The sequence below is a fragment of the Rhineura floridana genome, chromosome 21 (genome assembly GCF_030035675.1).
Source record: "Rhineura floridana isolate rRhiFlo1 chromosome 21, rRhiFlo1.hap2, whole genome shotgun sequence".
NCBI classification, from domain to species: domain Eukaryota; kingdom Metazoa; phylum Chordata; class Lepidosauria; order Squamata; family Rhineuridae; genus Rhineura; species Rhineura floridana.
Window position 1 is genome coordinate 13,424,172 of NC_084500.1, and position 15,842 is coordinate 13,440,013.

The following is a 15,842-nucleotide window of genomic DNA, read 5'->3' on the forward strand; positions in this document are numbered from 1 at the left end:
CCACAAAAGGCAGTGACGGCAGCTGACTAGATAATCATGGAATTTATGCAAGATAAGGCTCTCACTAGCTACTAGCCACGATGGCTGTGTTCTGCCTCCACTGTCAGAGACAGCATGCCTCTGAATACCATTCCCTGTGGATCTCAGATGGGGAGAGCACTGTTGCGCTCAAGTCCTGCTCGCAAGCTTCCCATAGGGGCATCTGGCTGGCCCTTGTGAGAACAGGATGCTGAACCAGATGGGCCCCCTTTGGCTTGATCCTACTGGAGCTGCTCTTAAGCTGAAGGAGAAGAGTGGGTTTGCTCTCCCTTTTTGAAGCTTATGTAAAGCTGATGGAAAGAGGTGTTCTGCCTGATACCAGACTGGCCCCACTGGATAGGAAAGTGTCCTGTGACTCCATATTCCCCCAGTTTCAGCTGAATGTCCAACCAGCAGGTAGCTTATGCACGGCTTTCTGTCCGCCAGGGTTTTGAGGGAACAGGAGAGGGTGCACACGCTTGCATCCATGGGCCTCAGCTGCTTTTGGCATGCTTTGGATGTCACAGGGAACTCTGGTTAATTTAAAATTCTCAGCTGAAGTTTTGATTTACTGCTTGCAAGTGGAAAAGAGACATAGGGGAATGCACAAGCTTGGGGCCTGTTCTGGCAAGGATGGGGGAAGCTGTGGCCCTCCAGATGTTGTTAGACTCCCAACTCCCATCATCCCTGACCGGTGGCCATTCTGGCTGGAGATGATGGAAGTTGGAGGCTTAGCAACAGCTGGATGTTCCCCCTCCTCCTCATAGTTGGGAACCATGGTTTCCTGTTACATCTCAACCAAGCCACAATGGGTGATATAGTGGCCGTATTAGCTGGAACTGCTGGATAGCCACAGGTTCCCCGTCCTTGTCATAGTGAGACACCACAGTTTCCTGATACACCTGAACCAAGCCTCAATGGATGATATGATTAGACTGTAATGAAGGCATCTTTTATCTCCCTCGACCACCCCTACAGTCGTTGATAAAACTCTGGGATTTCATGAAAGAGCTTGTGGTCCTGCCTGCTCCTCCGCTGCCTTCCGACATGCTGACATATACTGAGCTGGTGCTGGACGACCAAGGCCAATTGGTTCACATGAACAGGCTGCCTGGAGGAAATGAGGCAAGTCACAGTCTGTCTTTTGATGACTGAGCGCTCCCTGATTTTTTTTTACCATGGGCCTTTATTTTGGGGGCATGTGACTCTTGCTACGGCAGCTTTGCTGGCTTCTAGTCCATTTCTGGTTCCAATTCAAAGTGCCGGTGATGACCTTTGTGTAGTTGTCTGTTTGAGAAAGCACACCCATACGTTCATACTGCATCCTTCTGGTGCAAAAGCACCAGTCAGGGCCGATTTTGCTACACAAGGCAGAAGTATCAACTAAGGAGGCAGCAATGCAGCTAAAACCAAGCATAAAACCATTATCAAAATACCTGACAAAAGCCTGTTGGCATAAAATGGTCTTTAGTAATTGACAAAAGAGAAAGAAGGAGGGAGGAGGGCGAGTTGTCCTTCGTGGGGCAAAGTGTTTCATCATCTTTGACAGGGTTGGGGAACCTCAGGCCGGGGGGCTGAATGTGGCCTTCCAGGCCTCTCCATTTGGCCCCCAGGCCACACCCCTCATAAGCTCTTTTTTGCACCTTACTTGAGCATTTCTGCTTGGCTGGAATGTGTCTTTGAACTCTGACCATGCCATTTGCTTGTCTGGATGGAGAATAGAGAATGGAGTGTGTGTGTAGAAACTAGCCTGCTGTACAAAGGTGAAATTTACATTTGTGGCGCTGCCCACTTCAGCCTTTGGCTTCCACCCACCATTGGCATGCCCTCCCCCACAAGGTTGCTCACAAGGGAATCAGGCCCTCGGGTTTGAAAAAGGTTCCCCACCCCTGCACTAAGAAGTAAGATGTGTTTTTGATGTGGAGAGGGCCCTTTCTGTGATCACCCATCAGCTGGGGTGAAGGACCATCTCGGCCCATCTTTTGATGGACTTCCATTTCTGTCGGAAAACCCTTCTTTATTCAGCAGGCATTGGACTCTGCCCAGTTGCATGATTTTTTTTTTTAAAAAAATCACTAGTGTAGTAATTCTTTAATAACGTGTGCATGTGTGTGTATATATGTATGCAAATTTAACAAAGGAAAGAAAAAGAAAGGGATTATTAAAAAATGAATGAAAGAAAAAGAAATAACAACAATAATGATACAAACCACCATCAGCTTGCATTATAATAATCATCGGTACATCCATCTTGTTAAACTTGTGTTGCTATAAGCCCTCCGGATGTCCAGATAGGTATCCACAAAAAATTGATGTCTATAAGAAATATGTTCAAAGGTAGCAAGGGCAGTGAGGTCCTCAGACCATTGCGTGACAGACAGTGTGTGTTTATCCTTCCAGGCTCAAAGTATAAATCTCTTTGCCACCATGAGGTCTCATGAAATGGGGAAGTTTTATGTTGATGTGTCCAGGGAGAATCTTTTGCATCCAATGAACACTCTCTATGATTGTTTTTGCATTTAATTAATGCCAGGTAGACTTTTAAGCAGTTTACAGAATATAAAAACCGATTACACAGCATTGTTAAAATACGCAATAAATAAAAATGCACCGTAATTAAAATGCACAATGAAACAGTCTCATTAAAACATATAGAGGTCTATAATTAAAATACACAAGAAAACATCCCTATTAAAACAACACAGTGATTGAAGCAGGAGGCTTGGGTCAAGAGATCAGGGGAACACCTGTGCAGACAGGTGGGTCTTCAGAAGACGGCGGGATGCCAATGCAGATAAGGGCTTTCGTATTTTAGCAGAGGGAATGGTTTCACCCGCCGTCTCTTTCTTTGTCTAGGTGTTAGTGGCTTGCGTTTTTAATTGACATTTTAATGTTTCTTTGATATAAGCTGTCTTGAGTGTTTTGAACTGAAAAGAGGCATAATAGCAAGTGGGCAGCCATGCTGCTGCTGCTGGTGAGACAAGGTTGGGAAATAGTAACATGATACCAACATTAGGGGTCATCTAGAGCAGCGGCTGAGATTGCAAGGCACAAACCAGGAAACTCCCACTTTCAAATGTCACAGTAGACTCACTAGGTAGTCTTAGGTCTTGGGCATCCTGGTATCTCTCAACCACAGCCCTGCCATCTCCAAATCAGAGGCAATAATCCTCATGTCCTTTTCCCCCAGGCCACTGATCTGAGAGAGAGATTTTCAGGACCCACCCTATTCCCGTGACTATGTTTGTAACCTGTTTTTGATGTTGAATTTTAAATTGGTGTAACCTGCCCTGGGCCTTATGGTGAAGGGTGGGTAAGAAATCAAATAATAATACATCCGTTTGGACAAGACTGAGCTAGATGAGCCAGTTGTCTTGAGTTGGTAAAAAGCAGCATCCTCTGACTTAAGGGAAACTCAGCGGGGAGAGCATCTGCTTTGCAAGCAGAAGGCCACAGGCTCAGTTCCCAGTGGCATCTCCAGGTAGGGCTCCTGCCTGGAATCCTGAAGAGCTGCCGTCAGTCAGTGTAGTTAATACTGAGCTAGATGGACCCAGGGTCTGACTCAGTTTAAGGCAGCTTCCTACGTTCCTATGTATAAATATTTAAAAATATCAGTCCCAGGGTAATGAGTCTGCAGGTAAATGGGCCTCACCACCGCTAAACTGGAAGGAAGGGAGGTTTTGAGAGATGTCCTCCAAATGCCTCCGTGGTGAAATGCTTTACATTTTAAAAATATTTTTCTCCTTGCACGCAGGAACTGTGCTACAGTGCAGCATGAAGGTCTCTGGGCATACTGTCTCTTGCTCCCCCCCCCCCAGTCTCCGTTCCCCCCTTCCCCCTCCTCCTCTGCTCTCATTTGGCATTTGGAGTGTTTGGAGGCCAGGGGAGAGTAGCCAAGTTTCCCGAGGGACCGAGCTGTGCTCTGGCTGAAATTACTACCGCGAAGCTGCCTGGGCATGAACATGTACTGTTTACTCTGCCAGTATGAATACAAATAGTCTGATTATATGAGACCCTGTACCCAAAGCCCAGCCATTCAGGCGCAGGCGCTCGGTCTCTTGTTACAAGCATACACTTCTCTTTCTCTCTCTCCTCCCCCTCTCCCCGTCCCCGAAAGACTTTCTGTGTGCCTTGGATGGAAGCCCTTTTGTCCTTTCTTGAAATATCCCCAAAACGTTCTGGAATGGGGTGTTAGGGGAAAGGGGTGCAGCTCAGTGAGTGGCGCATCCCCTTTGCGTGCAGGAGGTCCCAGGTTCAGTCCCCAGCATCTCCAGATAGGGTGTGTTCCTCTTTTAAATTAGGCCTTTATTCAGAACAATAAGGACTAGAAGCTTAATTTTTTTGGGGGGGAAAGGGCCCTAGCTCAGTGGTAGTGCAGCTGCTTTGCATGCAGAAGGCCACAGGTTCAAACCCCAGCATCTCCAGCTAGGGCTGTTAAAGACCCCTTGTCTGAAATTCTGTAGAGCTGCTTGCAAGGCATCGCAGACAATACTGAGCTAGATGGACCAATGGTCTGTCTCAGTAGAATCATAGAATAGTAGAGTTGGAAGGGGCCTATAAGGCCATCAAGTCCAACCCCCTGCTCAATGTAGGATCCCAAGTTAAAGGATCCCCGACAGGTGACTCTTCAGCTGCCTCTTAAATACCTCCAGTGTCGGAGAGCCCACTACCTCTCTAGGTCATTGGTTCCATTGTCATATGTCTCTAACATTTAGGAGTTTTTCCTGATGTAGAAGGCAGCCTCGTATGTTCCTGGGCTATTCTCTGTATAACCCATCTATTGAAACAGCAAACGCATTCTCCTGAGTGGGGATCTCTCTTGCACACTCCCCTCCTTTCAGCCACTTTTCATAGGAGGGTGAAACTTTTCCAAAGTCTCATGGAGGTCTTACTGTGTTTGGCAGCAGTTGTAACGACTATATTCTCCTCTTTTTGTTCTTTAACCTTGAAAGTTCATAAAATTGAACTTTTGGCTCTGCACCTTAACTTGGCCTGGATCATGTCTTTAATCCAGGCTCTGTGGGGCTCTGCACAGCTAAGGCTTCAATCACCTGGAAGTAGGCCCCATTGAATTTCAATAGGACTTGCTTCCGAGTAGGCATTGCTGGGATTGTGCTATAATTTCCCTTTTAAAAGTGTGCAGTTCCAAATGTAAAGCATGAATGTGTCAGTATTTGCAAACATGTTTATTTTACTGATATGTTTGTCGAAGAGGCAGAAGTACCCATGGTTGCCAAATAATTTGTGTGTGAAAACGCACTCAAGGGCCCCTCCAGACTGTTTTTTTGGTGGATGTATTCCGCAACATGACCTTGACACAATAATAGTGTATTAGGGGTGGATTATACTGGACTGTCCACTAGAGGGGAGAATATCCACTAAGTCGTACTTAGTACTGGGTTCCAACTGAATTCGTCAGTGGACTGGCACTGATTTTTTGTGGCAGGCCCCAGCTGTAATCAGCATGGATTTTTTTAAAAAAAAATCTCCCCCCCCAATTCTACATAATTATCTTTGTACTTTCATCTAAGTTGACGCATTCGTAACATTGTGTAGGTGTGATAAATAGGAAAAAAGAAGCTACCATTATCATTTACATAGGCATTTACATTAAAAATTATGCATTTTTTTCACAACAACAACAAAACCCCCAGCAGATCGGATCAGCAAGCACGAAAGTAAACAAGAACAGAAAAAGGGCAAATCAGGATGGAATGACGGACTATCAGAATACAAGCGGAACGGAACTGCTGTCCGCACATCATTCATTGTTATATGATGCTTCCTCATTGCTACCACATTATTACTGGAGGGGCACTCTTACACTGTAGCACAACGAAAGCGGGACAAAAAATAAACTGGAACATTTGTGTTATGAAAAGTTACAGGATTTTATCAGGAAATTAGTACTGATTAGCAATGAAGTAGTCCGTCCACCCTGAAATTTTTGCAGATGCGAATATTATTGAAAGCAGGATGGCGTATATCTGCCCTGATATCATCATGAATGTGCAATAAAAAGTACAACTGGAGCAGTCCCAAGCTAGAAGTGTTCGCTTAGAATTATTTTACCAAGGAACACTGTCATGCAGGAACAGAGGAACTGACTGAAAAGCAGGGTAGTCTACCAAATGTAACTAGTTTTGGTTGATTAATCATCTGCTTTTCAACCTATCAACCTACTTAGTTAATCAATTAAATAGATTTGAGTATCACTGGAAGATCAGCATGCCAATTACCAAAGTCTCAATTGGGTGTCACCTGGTTGAAGAATTTACATCTGACTAATTTTTTCTGTTTTGACTCATGGGGTCTCTGATTTCATTGGTCAGAGCTTCTATATTATTGCCATAGTTACCAAAATCTCAGTCTAGGTTTTGAGATATTGAAAGAAGAGGTGAAGAAGGGTCCATAGTTCAGGGGACAGAGACCATGCTTTGCAGGCAGAAGTTCCAAGGTTCAGTTCCTGGTATCTCCAGGTGAAAAGTTCAGGTAGTAGGCAATGCCAAATCCCCATCCGTTCCAGCATCCTGTCATCACGGTGGCCAACCAGATACCCCAATGGGAAGCCTGCAAACAGGACCAGAATGCAACACCACTCTCCCCCAATTGTGATTCTCAGCAACTGGTATTCTGAGGCATGCTGCCTTCAATGGTGGAGGGAGAATGTAGCCATCAGGGCCACCGATAACCATCGATAATCATATCCTCCATGAATTTGTCTGATCCTCTTTTAATGCCATCTAAGTGGGTGACCATCACTACTTCTTGTGAGAGCAAATTCCATTGAGTATTTTCTTTTGTTTACCCTGAATCTTCAATCAGCTTCATTTCAGTGTTAGTATTATGAGAAGAGGAGAAAAACTTCTTGTTATCCACTTCCTGCACACCATGGATAACTTTATGCACCTCTTAACGCGTTCTGTCTTTCTTGCCTAAACTAAAAAGCCCCAAATGCTGCTGCCTTTCTTCATCAGGGAGTCTCTCCAGCCCCTTGATTGTTTTGGTTACTCTTTTCTGAACCCTTTCCAGCTCTGCCATATCCTTTTTGAGGTGAAGCAACCGGAACTGTACATAGTATTCCAGGTGTGGTCTCACCAAGAAACAACTCACAGTCCCAGTTAAGCAAGAATGTTTGTACCAAGTCTGGGAAATGACTATGCCATGGCTTGATGGAGAGCATAGATAAATACCAACTTTAAAAACTCAAGCAAGATCAGCCAAGGGAGAGACATTGAAGTTGTGGGTTTCTTGAATCATGAGAATATAGATGTCCTAAAGGCGATGATGAGCGTTATTGAAACCTGGTTTGAATTCAATCCTGTCTGAGAATATGTCTTGACAGCTTATTTTGAGAGCACTAAGGGACAACTGGGGAAAGTTTTGATTTCGTGAATGTGACCTTTCTGTTTTTGTGGTGGTCACTAAGAGAAACTTTGCCAATAGCTGTCAGCAGAGCCGTTTCCTGGTGGGATTACTACTGTTGGGAATGATTTTTTTCCTTTTTTTGTTGAGACCTTCATATCCAGTTGTGTTACCAAAAGCCTTGAGGTGGGAGGATTGGTGTGTGTGTTGAACAACAATAGCGTGTGTTCTGCGGCCGTGAGTGGCTAGTCAGAAAAAAGAAATTTGAGCTGTCAGCAGTCTCAAGGACAGATGAAACCCGACTGGCGACGGGCCTGTGCCTGGACGTGGCCATCTTAAACTACTTTCAAAGTAGTTTCTGTTGCCACTCCTGGCAACAGCTTTTTTCATCTGGTAGTTATTAATTTATTTAAAGCAGGTGTGGGAGAATCTCTTGGACTCCAGCCCTCATCAGCCAATCAGATCTGCCAGTCAAAGTTTGGGTACTGATACCCTTATACAGCTCAGGACCAGGTTACTTGAGAGACCACCTTATCTCTTATATACCCAGTGGGTCACTGTGTTTTGCAGGAGAGTTTCTTGTTCAAGTCTCCGAAATATCCGAAGCCCTCTCCACAGTAGATCAGAGCAGGGCTTTCAGTGCGGCTGCCCCTGTTCTGCTGAACGGCATCCCTGTCGAATTACAACAGGTACTCACTATCTGTACTTTCTTCTGGAAACAATTGATGAAATCTTTGTTTCGATGAGCTTTTCCAGGTGGACAAAAAGGTCTCTGCCATAGGTGTTAATTTTGTATTGTTTTTAAACCCATCTTCAGTTGTTGTTTTGTATTGTTTTTGAAATTATTTTTAACTTTTTTAATGATATGTTTGTAAGCTGCCTTGACTCTTAAACAGTTGGTGGGCTGAAGCAGTGAACGGAAGCACTCTGCCTTGCAACATTTCGTTGCAGACACACACACACCTGGCTCCGCTTTAGCAGCTGGGCGGAACTAGACCTTTTGGTTTAAGTCTCATTGAGTTTCCCATAAGCACTGGGATATTGGGATGGATTAGTTGCGTATCTCCAGGACACAGTTTTGTATTTCAAGCCCGTTTTCAATGAAAAATATATTGTTATATGATCTCTTATGTAAGAACATTGGAAGCTGCCTTATACTGAGTCAGACTGTTGATCCCTCTAGCTCAGTATTGTCTACACTGACTGGCAGTGGCTCTCCAGGGTTTCAGGCAGGGAACACTCCCAGCCCTTCCTGGAGATGCTGGTGGGGATTGAACATGGGACCTTCTGCATGCAAGGCAGATGCTCTGCCACTGAGCTATGACCCTTCCCCTATCTTGCTTGAAGATTCAGATATCAGAATGAAAATGGGTGCTATGTCCAAGACCCGCTTTTATCTTCCATTTTTTGGACTCCTACGCCCACCACCAGATGGGTGGAGAAAAGATGCAAAGTTCATTTAGAGACAGAGAGATTAGGGGAAAAGAGTGGGTCATAATTCCAAATTTCAGGTTCAGACACCAGCAGCATCCTTGCACCTGTTTAGAGAGAGGCCAGGGAAGATTCCATAAACCTTCAGCCTTGGCCAGTCGCCCTCTAGCTGAGGCTGTAGCCCCAAACATCTGGAGGGCACCAATTGCTGAGGACTGCTGTATATCAATATCTTCATTCGAGCATTGTGGTATAATAGTGAACCTTGGCATAGTCTTCCATGGTGTTCTCTGTGTGAATTTCAAGACACCAAGTTGATTCCCTCCACCATCTGTTTTAGAGGTGATGGAGGCGGAGAGATTGGAAGAGCCCTGCTGCATCAGACCAGAGGCTTATCTAGTGCAGCATCCTGTTCCTCACAGGGACCAACCAGATGCCTCTGGGTAGCCCACAAGCAGGACTTTGAAGGCAGTTGCCCCGACGGGATGCGAAATGCATTTCAACAAGTGCAGCAAAATGTTGCAGTGCACAGTGCTTCTGTTCACTGTCCCAGCCAGCCGTGCCCCTTTCCAGGATACTCCATTCCATTCTCTCCCTCAATTTTCACCCCTCCCTTCAAAACAGACATTCAGCAGTCCATGGCACCTAGGATTCTCAGGGCTATAGCCAACTATGTTTACTCGGAATAAACCCATTTAAATTAATGGGCCCAAGGTAGTCATGTCCATTATTTTCAATGGGTCCACTATGCGTAGAACTAACCTTCAGTCCTCATTGGACTGTTTTGGGAGTTGTTCCCCAAACACTTCTGATATATCTCCTGCTTGTGCCTACCTGGTGCAGTTTTGGTTACATAAATGATCGGCACTCAGTGAACAAGTATGCTTTGGAAATGGACTGCCTTCAAGTCGATTCCGACTTGTGACGACTCTACGAATAGAGTTTTCATGGTAAGCGGTACTCAGAGGGGGTTTACCATCACCTCCCTCTGAGGCTGAGAGGCAGTGACTGCCCAAGGTCACCCAGTGAGCTTCATGGCTCTTTGGGGATTTGAACCCTGGTCTCCCAGGTCGTAGTCCAACACCTTAACCACTATACCACACTGGCTCTCATTTGCTTTAATATATAGGATTTAATATATAGAATATATCTGTAGCAAGGCCTCTCAAACCACGCCCTGCTAGTTTAAATGTGATAAATTGATTTCAAAGACAGATGATTAATCAACAACAACAAAATCCTGAATTTGTCGATAATCCTTGTATTAACCTTTTCCCTGTGCAACTTTTATGGGTAATGCAGGTGTGATTTGCAGGGTATACCTGTGTGGTATCAGCTTAGGACAGAACCAGCAGCCCTTGATTATGTAGGAAGTGGATGTGGTTTTTGGTGAGTGGATTTTCCCCTCTCCAAAGGATTTTCCTTGTCCTTTTGAGTGATGCAAAGAGCAGGAACCTTTTCCTACATATGTCCCTTCAAACAGACACACGTGCATTTGAGATCTGTTGACATTTCCCCTACTTACCACTTGGTGTCGCACTTTTTCCTTTGCAATAGCCTCAAGTTGAGATATGGGGGTTGGGGTGTGCCTGTGTGTGTTGGGGGAGAAGTCCTCTAATTTGACCGTTTCTAAACCATATCCTTCCTGGTACACCATGGTGTTAAGGTGTCTTTATTGGACAGAAATACAGGAAGAGTAGTGCATGGCGGTGACAGGTGTTTAATATTTTAGGTCTCTATGAATGGATGGATCCAGGGATCAAATGGGCACAAGATAAGGCTTGTTAAAGCAAAGCAGGTTGGGTGACCGACCTGTGTTAGGAACACTGAACTCTCTCTCCCCCCTCACCCCAAATATGGACTAAGGGCATGTGATGCTCTGAAACCACAATTTAATTTACAAGTTGGATCTGTAACATTTTTTTAATGTATAAAGGTGTGATTGTTATTTGTTTTAAACTGTTTTTAATAATCTGTTTGATATTGTTGTGACCTGCCCTGAGACCTTCTGGTGAAGAGAGGGAATAAATATTATTATTATTATTGTTGTTGTTGTTGTTGTTATTCTACCCTCCTGTGAAACATTAGGATGGTGTGCAGCAACTTCACAAGCAGTAAAGAACTATCATTAAAGTGACTAGCTGCTCAAGAAAGTGTTCGACAATTGCATAGGCCTGTTGGTAGAAAGACGTCCGAAAGTCAAAAGCGAGGATGCCTGCCGAATCTCTGCCGGAAGAGTGTCCTACAGCATGGGACCTGTGATGCCAAATGCCTGGCTACTGGTTGAGGCCAGTTGGGCTTCTGCAACACCAGGGGCAACTAACAGTGTTTCTCCGGGTGATTTCAGTAATCAGGCTAGAAGAGCTCAGGCGGTCCTTAACATATCATGGGCCCAATATTGCAATATATCGTCACACTCATCCCTGATAGGAATTGTTCAGGGTTCCTGCTAGCCATCCATCCATCACCTCCGCCAGTCATTTCGCCCTTCTATCTCCAGTTTTCTTTCAGAACTCAACATTCCATGGCTCCTGGCAGAAACTGGGCATGCTCTTGTTGGATTCTTTTTTTGACTTCTTTTTTTGGGGGAGGTTAATATAGCGCTCTTGCTAACCTTGGGGTTCCCCTGCTGTCTCTTTGTTTCTCAACACCCTTGTTTTGGCTCCAATCCCATCAGCGTTGGCACATCGAGTTCACTGTTAGAAGGAGTGATGGAATTCCGCTGCCATAAGATGCGGTGATGGTCCTTAGCATACATGGCTGAAAAAGTGGAGTGTGGAAATTAATGGAGGGTAAGGTTATTGGTGGCTACCTGGCATGATGGCTGTATGATGCCTCCAGGTTCAGAGAAAATATGCCTCTTTTGAGTACCATTTTCTAGGGAACAAAGGCAAGGTCTTCTGGTGGGGCACTTCTGGCAGTTCCCCACGCCCCTGATCTTCAGTTGGCCTTTGCTAGAGATTGAGCCTTTAGTGTGGCTGGCTCTGTCCTGTCGAACTCCCCACCACTAGACCCTTGGCAGAAATCATCCCTGCCAACTTTTAGACATTTCCTGAAAACGGTATTGTTGATACGGGCCTTTGAAGCACGAAATTCTTTTTCTTCAACCAGCTTTTATTGATGTTTTGATTGACCTTATTTTGATTTTGTATAATTTTGATAATTTAGATAAATAATAAATGGCAGATGAAGGCTATATATTCATGTTCTGCTTGTAGGATTCCTAGAAGCATCTGGTTGATTGCTGTACGGACAGATACTAGACTAGATGACCCTTTTGTGGTGATCCAGAAGGGCTGCTTTTACAGATATATGTGAAGTGCCTGGTCCCAGTGTCCATGGAGGGAGCTGCTTGTTAGTCTGGTGGGACCACAAGCAAGTGATGTGGTCTGGGGCAGGCGAGAATGAAGTCCTAGCACAGCCTTCCCCAACCTGGTGCCCTCCAGATCTTTTGGACTACATAGGAAGCTGCCTTATACTAAGTCAGACCTTTAGTTCATCTTGCTCAGTATTGTCTGCACAGACTGTCAGCGACTCTCCAGGAGTTCAAGGCAGGAGCCTCTTCCAGCCCCACCTAGAGTTGCCATTGGGGATTAAATCAGGGACCTTCTTCATGCAAGGCAGATCCTCTACTGAGTTACAGCTCTCTCCCAACTCATCTGTCTGTCTGTCTAATCCAGTCATTCATATAAAATGTCCCCCTGCCCCCTGGAGCATACTCCCCATCCCAAGACACCATACATGTTAAAGCACATTCCCCACTCTTGCAAAGAATCCTGGGAACAGAATTCTTTGCTGGGGGAGGGTGTGTGTGTCTTAAATGAGCTTTAAATGTCTGGTGTGTACGTAGCCTTGAGTAACTTTGGGGGTATGATCCAGAGATGATTTACTGAGACATAACTTCCATTTGTTTCAATTGCAAATGAGATTGCATGAGAAAACAACATCATTATGTTGTTTTTAAGTGCTTGTCAGTGCATCTTTAAGCTGTGATCTTGTGTGTGTGTTTGTTGTATACCTACCTACGCATGTGTCTAAGAGAGAGGAGGAGGAGATGTGTGTGAAAATTATATACACACATCCCGTAACACGGCTGTGCATCTCCCTCCCTCTCTCTCTCTTGCGCATGCAATTCCGTACTGCTGTTGTTACCCAGCAAGCAAATGACATCCCGGCCCAGAACCCTAATCACAGTTTGGAACATCAGAAATAATGATTGCTTCTGATCGGAGGTCGTGAATAATTCATCAGGTTTGATTTTCCCATTCCGGCCAGTGATACCTTTCAGGCCAAATGGGTTTCTACAGGAGAATAATGGCCCCACTTCTTATGGAAATACTGTGGCACACATCATTTCGCCAACACAAAAAAACAGTTTAAATTAGACTCTTAGCATCTTCGAGAAAGAGAGATGCTCTCCTCCCCTTCTCTCCCCCCCCCTTCCCCTTCTCCCTTTTTGCTGTGGTGGCAACCAAGAGGTGATTCAGGAAAATACAAGCTTCTCTTTTTTTTGACCGGTGCTTCCACAGGGCAGTTTATTGTGGACTCTGTTCTGCCCTCACGTGCAAGTGTTCCACAATGTCCCCAAGACATCAGCCTCATGAGAATGCCGTCCCGTGTTCTCCTCTCACTCCCCATTTCATCCAGATCGACTCTTTCCTCATTGTAAAAAAATTATTTAGTGGCTCATCTGCCAAAACAGTAAACCCGGAATAAACAGGGAAATAATATGGGATGGCATTTTGGTGACAAGACAGCCGTGTGGACGCAGCGCAGAGCTTGCATGTGTGATCAGTGCAGAGCCTGCGATAAACTGCCATGTGGAAGGACTCCTCGGTTGGACTGAGGCTTCCACCAAAGATGGACGTTCCATCTCCTGCTTCTTCTGTTCATTGAGCTCCTTGAAGGCAAGGCTGGGTAGAAATGCACTAGTGGCCCAGGAAGGGTTGTAGCTCAGTAGAAGAGCATCTGCTTTGCATGCAGAAGGTCCCAGGTTCAATTTCCAGCACCTCCAGGTAGGGCTGGGACAGACGCTTGTCTGAAACTCTGGAGAACCACTACCAGTCAGTGTAGACAATACTGCTGTAGATGGCCCAATGGTCTGACTCAGAATAAGGCAGCTTTCTATGCTTCTAATTAAATCAGCCTTTCAGAACCATGGGGACTGGAACCTTGCTTTAACTTTAGGGAAAGGACCTTTTGCTTTGCATGCAGAAGGTCCCAGGTTCAATCCCCAGCATCTCCAGGTAGGGCTGGGAATATCCTCTGTCTGAAACCGTGGGGAGCTGCTGCCAGTCAGTGTAGACAGCGCTGAGCTAAACAGACCATTAATTTCACACATGGTATGGGGCAGATTTCTGTGTTCCTAATGAATCATGATAATGAAAAAGAAATTGCTAATAGTCTCTCCTGATTGCAGATTGGCATGGTGGCCTGGCTGATGACCCTCAAGAGCCCCGAGTATCCAGATGGGCAGGACGTCATCGTCATTAGCAACGACATCACCTACCGGATTGGGTCCTTTGGGCCTCAAGAAGACCTTCTTTTCCTTAGGGCGTCTGAGCTGGCTCGCCAGCAGGGCATTCCCCGGATCTATGTGGCTGCCAACAGTGGTGCCAGGATTGGGTTGGCCGAGGAAATCCGCCACATGTTCCATGTGGCGTGGGAAGACCCTGCTGACCCGTACAAAGTAAGGACACTGGGAGATGATGGGCAATGAAGGAACTGACCCACATTGGTGGCCGGGTGTGTGTGTCTCCGATATGTTGGGGAGAAAAAGAGGTTGAAATTAAACAATCTAACTTCTATCCAGTGTTCCAAGAAAGCGAGTGTGGTATAGTGGCTAGAATAAAAGATTTGGAGTAGGGAGACTAAGGTTTCCAGCCCCTTCCAGCCCCAAAGCTCATGGGATGACCTTGTGCTACATGCTGCCTCTCAGGCTAACTTTCCCTCTAGACAGTGATGCCATCAAGTCAGGCCTTTACGGCAGAAGTCCAGGGCTTCACTCAACAGAATGAGCAGAAGGGCTCCCAAGCACAGCAGTAGTGGTGCCCTCAAGGTCAGGCTTTGGGGCAGAAGTTGAGCCCTCCCCCCTCAGCAGAATGAGGAGGAGGGCCCCCCCCCAAACAGCAGCAGTTACACTGTTGTCATAGTAGGACTTTAGGACAGATGTCGAGGACTCCCTGCAGAAGAATGAGGAGGAGGGCCCCCCAAACTGCAGCAGGGCTGGCTGAGTGAAGTGGCTTTACTTTATCCCCATTACCATCTAAAGAAGACACACACACACTCCCCGGTAAGATCATCGCGTTCCAAGGATGGGGGAGAATATCTGCTAAATCGGACTTAGTAGCGGATTTTGACTTAATCCAACAGTCCGCTACCTTTTCAGACCGGCACTGTTTTCTTGCAGCAGGTTGCAGCTATCATTGGCACGGATTTCGTTTTTGTTTTTAAAAAGGCCAGTCCAAACTTTACGTTATTATCTTCGTAATTGTCTGTCCTCTAAATTGACACATTCTTAATGGCTGTCTAGGTGATAACAATCGCCATTTACATCCATTAACCCTCCCTCCAATTTTCTCTTTGTTTTGTTCTCAGATTTCTTTAGGATCTTGTAAGGAATCCAAGAAATAAAAAGACAAGGTAGTGGTGCTGCTGCTGCTGATAAAGTAATCCAAGAGGTCACAGAAGCATGACATTTGCAGGGTTAATATTTATTATTTAAATACACACTTTTAATTCGAGAAAAAATGGTTTTCAAATATAAAATAATAGTGACGAAATCATAGCAGTAGCAATATTACTTTCTGCTTGCAGTTTCCATTATATAAATATATAGAATAAATAAAATGCAGTTTTTGGTAACTTTAATAATAATAATTTTTTTAAGATTAAAATTTAGCAGAAGAAAAGTTAAAATAAGCAGTGGGGGGGTCCACTGCAAAAAACCGCACAAGAATAGCAAAAGTGGGGGGGACCATTAAGCAGCACGTCAGTTAGCCTCAGGCAAGAGACAGACTCAGTGGGCG

General features: G+C 45.2%; 1 protein-coding gene across 8 annotated transcripts in view; it reads left to right on the forward strand.

Annotated features, from left to right (window-relative positions):
* ACACA (acetyl-CoA carboxylase alpha) overlaps positions 1 to 15,842 on the forward strand; it is a 239,190-nt gene that overhangs the window by 141,858 nt on the left and 81,490 nt on the right. For all 8 annotated transcript variants that reach the window (XM_061604841.1, XM_061604839.1, XM_061604842.1 and 5 more), the window contains 2 exons: positions 997 to 1,143; positions 14,234 to 14,503. In XM_061604841.1, the coding sequence (XP_061460825.1) occupies positions 997 to 1,143; positions 14,234 to 14,503 (417 nt within the window). The remainder of the gene's footprint in view (positions 1 to 996; positions 1,144 to 14,233; positions 14,504 to 15,842) is intronic.